The sequence below is a fragment of the Sinocyclocheilus rhinocerous genome, unplaced genomic scaffold (assembly GCF_001515625.1).
Source record: "Sinocyclocheilus rhinocerous isolate Xijiao unplaced genomic scaffold, SAMN03320098_v1.1 scaffold287, whole genome shotgun sequence".
In the NCBI taxonomy this organism is placed as follows: Eukaryota; Metazoa; Chordata; class Actinopteri; order Cypriniformes; family Cyprinidae; genus Sinocyclocheilus; species Sinocyclocheilus rhinocerous.
The window spans coordinates 291,773-300,510 of record NW_015633524.1 but is presented as its reverse complement, the minus strand read 5'-3'; the positions used below and the strand labels follow the sequence as shown (position 1 = coordinate 300,510).

At 38.0% G+C, this 8,738-nt stretch overlaps 1 protein-coding gene across 1 annotated transcript in view; it reads left to right on the top strand.

Moving 5' to 3' along the window:
- Positions 1–8,224, top strand: part of LOC107744141 (roquin-2-like) — a 31,907-nt gene extending 23,683 nt beyond the window's left edge. The window contains exon 19 of the mRNA XM_016557649.1: positions 3,680–8,224. Coding sequence (XP_016413135.1) covers positions 3,680–3,800 — 121 coding nt within the window. The 3' untranslated portion in view covers positions 3,801–8,224. The remainder of the gene's footprint in view (positions 1–3,679) is intronic.
- The last annotated feature ends 514 nt before the right edge of the window (positions 8,225–8,738 follow it).

Below are 8,738 nucleotides of genomic sequence, written 5' to 3'. Positions count from 1 at the left end.
GGCATACTAGAAACTTCTAGGCAGGTGTGTTGAGGCAAGCTGGAGCTAAACTCTGCACGACACTGGCCCTCCAGGACCGAGTTTGGGCAGCCCTGTACTAGAAGTTCTGACAAAATGTTAATTGCTGCAGTCTATTTTTTTATTTTTTTTAATTATTGCAAAACATATTGATACTAACACCCAAAAAACTTTAATTTTCAAAATATATTTCACTTAAATCATTGACAGATTAACAAAACGAAATAAGAAAATGTGCTAAGTTACGGTTCATTGTGACGCGTTCCAAAGTTCTCGTAAAGGAAAACGAGACAGCAGAAAGTAGTTTTCTTTATTTTGCAAAAGCTTTACAGTTTTCTTTATTTTGCAAAAGCTTGACAGTTTTGAATAATGTCTTGCTTCTATCTGTATAACCAACCAGCGTTGGTATGACCATCGTGCCGGCGCCTCAGCGCCACACACAACATATTTTTGCGACGTTGCAACCTGTTCATTATCAAAATAAAATACAGTTAAAGAAACTAATAAAAAGTTACATTGCTCCGTTGTACAAAATTTGTTGCGTTCAGCGTGACTAGCGCCTCACTGTGCTGATATAGCCGATGTGAAGGATGATCTTTTACGTCGATGAAAGTGCAAAGCCTAGCCTATAATAAATAATATTTTAGCATCCAGATACGTCGCGAATATGGAAACATTTGGATTTGTGCCGAATGAGCGAGGTAGGCATCAGTTTCACCTTAAATTAATTTGTTTTTGGATTGACGTTTTTATAGCCTAAATGCATAGCCTTAACTTTAGAGGATTTGTTGTGGAGAGAAACTAATAACTGTGTTTATAATGTTTGTAAACATTTTGCTTTAGCCTACCGGCATTTTAGCCTACCTTATTTCTGAATGTAGGCTCAGACATCTGAATGTCTGAGCCTATACGCGACTTATGTTTTTTTTCACTCTCCAAACGCAATCTTATATAAGTAGCATTTTTTTAACAATGCAGCAAACATTTTTAAATATCTTAAAAATACTTTAATGTCTTTAAAGTGTTGATAGATTTTTTCTTTTGTTTAGTAGCCTACATTTGGCCAAAATCTAGAAAAGATGATGCTGTATTGGCTGTGACTAAGCGCAGCGGGTTATAGGCTTAACGTTACCAGATAATTTTTCTTTTTCTTTTTGAGTAAAGAAAACGCTGTACTTTATTATTATTATTATTATTATTATTATTATAGGCAAAGAAAATTGTTTTTAAAAAATAACGTTATTAACCAGTATTTCTTCTACCTGAACCGGTTTCGGAATGGTAATAATACAGAGGAACGCAGGAACAGAAACATTAAACTATCGATTCTGCTCTGAGTGAACCGATTGAATTAGTTTTTTTGTTTTCATCGTATTTCATCGTATTTTTGGGGCTGACTGTTTGCTTGTCATTTTGCGAGTGATGAAATCGGATCAGTTTGTTTGTAGTCAATATCCAGTGTATATACATTGGTTGCTGTAGTAATGATGTAAGCATCAGCACAATGTCAAGATACTCAAACAACAACTGTCAGTGAAGTCAGTGTGGAAAGAGAGGAAAACTTTGCCAATTTTTTTCATGATATATAGCTGCAATGCTGAATATAAGTAACATACTGTGTCCAGAATTGCTGACTCTTTGACTTATTCACTACATAGCATAATTCAAAAATAGGGTTATTATAGTTTAGAAGTTTTCATTTTGTTGATAATATTTTCAGTTTATTTTGTTTTTATTCTTTATTCGAAAAATTAATTTATGGCCATTTTTATTTTATTTTAGTTAGTTTTGTAAACATGAAAATGTACTGTATTTAATGTTCACTTTTTCCCCAGTTATGATAGTTTTTATTTTTATTTATTTATTATTTTTTAAATGTTGAGAAACATTCAAAACAAATTCAAATTAAATTTCAAACCACATATGAATATATTGTGGAACAAATTTGTAAACATCAAAAAGAAGCAACTGTGCAAGCATTTTTTCAAACCAAGTCTGAATTTTTGACTCAAAAAAAATGTCTAATTTATTAAAATCATGAAACTTACTGTAAACAATATAACATCAATTTATTAAAAGTTTAACAAAAATTACATGTTTAGGGCCCTATGAAATGTTTTATTTTTTTCCAACCTTATGTATATTGTTACCAAATTCTGTGTTTTAGCATGTCTAATTATTTGAAAGCATAAAAACATTCATTTAATTTATTTCTACAATAGCCTTATGATTTTTTTCCTCAGAAATTCTGTGTTGTGTATTCACATTGTTTAAGGCATTCATTTAATAAGGCATTCATAAGGCAAAACATTCATTTAATTTATCTTTTAATTAATTAAAATTAAACAAATTTAATTTTTTGGAAAATAAAGTAAAAAAAAAATTAATAATTGAAATGGTTTAATAACAATATTTTGTTATGGTTACACTTGAATTGGTTACAAAATAGATGAAGGATGGTAAAGCATAGTTAATTGTACCCAGCATGTATGTAAAATGTTACCTGAGGGAGAGAGAAAGAGAGATAGAGAGAAAGAGGGAGAGAGGGCAGAGCCCCAAGAAGAGAGTCCCAGCAAAGAAAGAGAGAGCAAAGAAAAAGAGGGATATCAGCACTTCTGTGCCTTCAGGAATGCCAAATGGCCCTTTTGTTACTGAAGATAGGTTTGGGACAGGAAAGCAGAAGTCTTTGATAATTTTTGACCTTAGTGACACTCACGCGGTGTTTGCATTTTGTCAAATACACAGACGTTTCAGAAACGTTTTCATGAGCAACAGAAACACTTTTTATATACTGCTTAATACAGCGCCATCTTTTCAAGAATAAAGTTCAACATAATCATATACTATTTAAATACTAATAAAGTGGGGGTATATATGCTTTTATCAGTGTTTTATGATAAACGTGACTCAATATAACAGTGCGAATACAGTAAAAAAGCTTTTACTGTTCTAAAAACACAGATTTGTGGCCATTATTGGAATTGAAAAGGTTAGAATAAACCCAAAACACACGTGATTGTTGTCATGCAGTGAATCTGGCCAATCGTGAAAGAGCTGTGTCGTCATCAGCGGTCCTGCAGTCGCTCTGGAGAAACTGCGGCGGCTGAGACAGCCGACTGCTCTCGAAACGCTCTTCGGGGCGGAACTCCGCTGTGTGCGATACAGAGAAGCGCGACCATGTAACGTAGAGACCGAAATGACATGCCGTCGTGTAAATAAGATAAATAACATAAATAACATAAGGCTATTTAGTTTGTTTAATAAAAGAACAAGGTATAGACCTGTTCTATAGGAAAGGTAACTTTAAATGACTTCTGTTGTGATCTGGCGCTATAGAGAAAATAAAATAAAATAAAATTAACTTGACCTTCAAGGGGGGGCGGGGTGCCCCCCTAATATAATGGCAGGGGAAACACTGGCATAGACCTAACAATATGCAAATTAATTAACATAACATGGGACTGTAGATATTGTATTAATATTAGCCATATTATTGTATGACAGATGAATGTGTACCAACTTACCACGCACAACCTTTGACATCAAAAACTACAAATATTGGAAGCATTTTCTCTCCCGTTTTAAAAGTTGATAAGCTTGTTTATGTATTATTAAGAGATGTAATTTATTATTTCTCTTATGGTGATTTATGGTATTACAGAAAGACCCTCTCCCCTGGAGACCTCAGTATGGGAAAGATGTCGATGAGGACATGCTCGCCCAGACCTGGAGACCTTCCGCGACCCAGTCCAGGACCTGAGATGCTGCTAAACGGGAATTGAGGCGGGCTGAAAACACCAGTTCTCCTCATGTTCTAATTCCATGGGGTCATGCCAAGAATCCACCATCCTCCTTAGGTAGAAGGTAGAGTTGCCCTTATAGGAGTCAATTGAGGCAGCGAGACGCAGCCGAAAGCCTTCTGTATTCATGTGTTCTCTTCATAAGAGCTAGCTATGCCCTGTAATTGTAATCACTCATCATCTGTTCAGAGTCGGTTTGTTTTTCTTAATCACTGCTTGTGGATGAATGTTCACTTTGAGTCACAACTCCACCTCAGGTAACTCTCAATGTCAGCCAATCAGAACTCTCTCCAAGCCAGGAAACCAATTACCCATGTCCCGTAACTCTGTACAGAAGAGACGGTTCTCACTAGCTTTTAGCACACTGAAGAAACCATAATCTACTGTATGATGATTATATAGCAGACTCTTCCAATATATATTTAGAATAACCAAGGTGCTTGGAATCTATAGTACATGCATTAATTATTATTATTATTAATATTATTGCAGTGTTAGCCACTGAAATGTTATGTGCATTTATTGTTTGTTGGGCATCATTGTTTGAAACAGCCATTCATTGATCATTGTTAAATGTATGTGTGTGGATTATGGTATATGTCTGGTATCTCTAAGAGACATTTTACAGGTAATCAATATTTTGTAGAAATATTCAAAAGAAACAGTTCACCCAAAAATGAAACTTCTGTCATTCTGTCATCACCATAAACACAGCGTTAAAATGGGCCATACGACTTGCGTTATTATGTTATAATAACATATTATGTTATGTTATATGTTATTTCCAAGTCTTATGAAGCCTTATAATAAATTTGCATGTGGAATTTATGTAGTTAATCACTACATTGTTCGAGTCCGAGTCCAGGCCTGAATAATTTCGGCAAGTCAAGAACCAGAAGTGTTGAGTCCGAGATAAGACGAACACCAGATAATGGTCGAGTCTGGGTCAAGACCAAGCCCAGAAGAGGGTCAAGTCTGTGTCAGAGTCGAAAAAGCAACCAGAAGAGGTGCTGAGTCCAAGTCAATACAGACACCAGAAGATGGTCAAGTCTGAGTCAAGACCGAGACCAGAAAAGGGCCCAGTATGAATCAAGACAGAGACCAGAAGAGGGCCCAGTACAAGTCAAGACAGAGACCAGAAGAAGGCCAAGTCTGAGTCAGAGTCGAAAAAGCAACCAGAAGAGGTGCTGAGTCCAAGTCAACACAGACACCAGAAGATGGTCAAGTCTGAGTCAAGACCGAGACCAGAAAAGGGCCCAGTCTGAGTCAAGACAGAGACCAGAAGAGGGCCCAGTCCGAGTCAAGACAGAAACCAGTAGAAGGTCAAGTCCGAGTCAAGACAGAGACCAGAAGAGTGCTGAGTCTGAGTCAAGACAGAGACCATAAGAAGGCCCAGTCCAAGTCAAGACAGAGACCAGAAGTGTGTTGAGTCCGAGTCAAGACAGAGACCAGAAGAGAGATGAGTCTGAGTCTAGACTGAGACCAGAAGAAGATTGAGTCTGAGTCTAGACAGAGACCAGAAGAGAGATGAGTCTGAGTCTAGACTGAGAGCAGAAGAGGATTGAGTCTGAGTCAAGACAGAGACCAGAAGGGTGTTGAGTCTAAGTCAAGACAGAGACCAGAAGAAGGCCCAGTCCGAGTCAAGACAGAGACCAGAAGAGTGTTGAGTCTGAGTCAAGACAGAGACCAGAAGAAGGCCCAGTCCGAGTCAAGACAGAGACCAGAAGAGTGTTGAGTCTGAGTCAAGACAGAGACCAGAAGAAGGCCCAGTCCGAGTCAAGACAGAGACCAGAAGAGTGTTGAGTCTGAGTCAAGACAGAGACCAGAAGAAGGCCCAGTCTGAGTCAAGACAGAGACCAGAAGAGTGTCGAGTCTGAGTATAGACTGAGACCAGAAGAGGATTGAGTCTGAGTCAAGACAGAGACCAGAAGAAAGCCCAGTCCAAGTCAAGACAGAGACCAGAAGAGTGTTGAGTCTGAGTCAAGACAGAGACCAAAAGAAGGCAGAGTCTGAATCAAGACAGAGACCAGAAGAAGGCTGAGTCTGAGTCAAGACAGAGACCAGAAGAGTGTTGACTCTGAGTCAAGACAGAGACCAGAAGAAGGCCCAGTCCGAGTCAAGACAGAGACCAGAAGAGGATTGAGTCTGAGTCAAGACAGAGACCAGAAGAAAGCCCAGTCTGAGTCAAGACAAAGATCAGAAGAGTGTTGAGTCTGAATCAAGATAGAGACGTGAAGAAGGCCCAGTCCGAGTCAAGACAGAGACCAGAAGAGTGTTGAGTCTGAGTCAAGACAGAGACCAGAAGAAGGCCCAGTCCGAGTCAAGACAGAGACCAGAAGAGTGTTGAGTCTGAGTCAAGACAGAGACCAGAAGAAGGCCCAGTCCGAGTCAAGACAGAGACCAGAAGAGTGTTGAGTCTGAGTCAAGACAGAGACCAGAAGAAGGCCCAGTCCGAGTCAAGACAGAGACCAGAAGAGTGTTGAGTCTGAGTCAAGACAGAGACCAGAAGAAGGCCCAGTCCGAGTCAAGACAGAGACCAGAAGAGTGTTGAGTCTGAGTCAAGACAGAGACCAGAAGAAGGCCCAGTCCGAGTCAAGACAGAGACCAGAAGAGTGTTGAGTCTGAGTCTAGACTGAGACCAAAAGAAGGCAGAGTCTGAGTCAAGACAGAGACCAGAAGAAGGCCCAGTTCGAGTCAAGACAGAGACCAGAAGAGTGTTGAGTCTGAGTCAAGACAGAGACCAGAAGAAGGCCCAGTCCGAGTCAAGACAGAGACCAGAAGAGTGTTGAGTCTGAGTCAAGACAGAGACCAGAAGAAGGCTGAGTCTGAGTGAAGACAGAGACCAAAAGAGTGTTGACTTTGAGTCAAGACAGAGACCAGAAGAGGGTTGAGTCTGAGTCTAGACTGAGTCAAGACCAAGACCATGAATATATGGTCTAAGACTTGGACTTGTGTAATACAACAAAGTCATTTTTAGGTGAGCTGTATCTATTAGCTATAAGCAACAAACAGCCCAATAGAATTTCACAGTTCAGTCTTGTTTGAGGATGTGGAATTGTTTAGTGTGTATGAAATGCCTAATACAGTGACAGTTCCTGTCTGTTGTTTACAATAGTCAAAAGGTCACTTCGGTTTTTGTTTTTGCTGTTGTTGATTCCTGTAATTTCAGTTTGAAGAATACAGATGATTAGAGTTTAGGGTTCTTTAGTTTCCAAAATTCTTGTTTTCCCTTATTTTATTACAAAACATTGCTAACTTCCATGAAGTTGTTGGGATATTTTGTATCAGTTTTTAATTGTTTGGTCAGCATTTTAAAAGTACAATCAACCCTACAGTATCTACAAACCATCACACGTTTTTGAGGATTATTTCCTGCTTGATTAAGAGTAAATAGAGGAAAAATAATCACAGTAACTCCAAGATTGCTGGTGTTTTCATGTAGTTTTGTGCACTGTAGTGTTCCTGAAAGGAGATGAAAACTGTGTGACAGTGCATAGAAAAACTCTCCCATTTAAAATAGCATTTCAGTATCTAATTTATGACAGGATTGTTTTTTTGTTTAATACTTTTCTCCTGTCACTGATTTCTCTTTTGTTAAATGTATTGCCTGGACCAGTTAAGTGTGTGTATATGTTTGAATTAGTGTATGAATGTGCATATTGTCTTAAGCCTGAACGAAATATGAACATGAATGCATTATCACTTAAGACTGTTAATCACGGTTTTACTTATGTGGTATTAGTGTTTTTCCGCTTAAAATGAAAAATGTGGAGTGAATCTTCCTGGTCTCGGCTCAAGCGCTGTCTCATTAAATCTCATTTTGCCTCCTGCAGTCGAAGCGTTTTTCGACAGGCGATGTTACAGCTGCACCTTCCAGCAAAGACATTTTTTGCGAAATGCTTTTTGAATGATATACAGAAATTTTTAATGGATGAGTCCTAGTGTGTTTAAGCATAACATCTTGTTGATTTAGTGCACATGTAAAGATTTTTGTCTTTATTTTTGGTTTATCTTCTATTTGTTGGGCCTCATCTGATATGAGAGTTTCAAAAATGGCGCTGGGTTGGTAACGATACGAGTTTCCGTTCTAAGTTTCTCTCTAGCTATCAAATTGCCTTTAAAATGTCACTTTTCCTATATTATCACCCGTTGCGATGCAGCAAAGCCTTATTAGTAGTACATGTTTGACTCGTTTATCTGGCCAGCTCAGCCCTGTATCATGCATGCTGCCTTTGGCAAAAAGGTTTTTTTGGCAAAGGAAGTATGATTGTGTAGTTGTGTCACACAACACCCCAGTGCTGTGAATGTCCTGCACTGTATCTTGCATTTTACTCACTTCCTATAGCACTTACTGTCTGCTTGTATGGATTAATATCAGTATTATGATTGTTTTATATCCATAGTTCTGTAGTTTTTTTCCCTTGGAAATGTCAGTTTTGTTTGCATTTAAATTTTAAAAATTTGCTTAGCTGTAATAATGGGGCAGGACGTGTTTGGTTGTGATGATGCTTGTTTTTGTCCTGTATGCAACTGCAAAAACGAACTGATGTGTTGGATATTTTTACGTCTGTATTAGACATTTTATTTGCAAATCTATTGTTCGATTCAATTGTAAATGAATAGAAGATGGGCATCCGTCATTTTATACAACCAGAGCCATCATTAGATGGACATACTGCACATTTTTATTATATATAATCAGATATATGAGGCTATTTATGGTCACAGAGAGAAAGAGTCTAAAAGTCAGGAATATCTTTTGATGAAATAATAGTAGAAATTATTTATATTGCATATTGTTTCTTTTTAAATACCACCGGGCAAAGATTTCCCTTTTGCTTGTGGCAATGCAAGGAAGAATATATAGAAATGTAGCCAACGCACAGTCGATTCTTACTGGTTGTTTGTTTGTTATTGCTC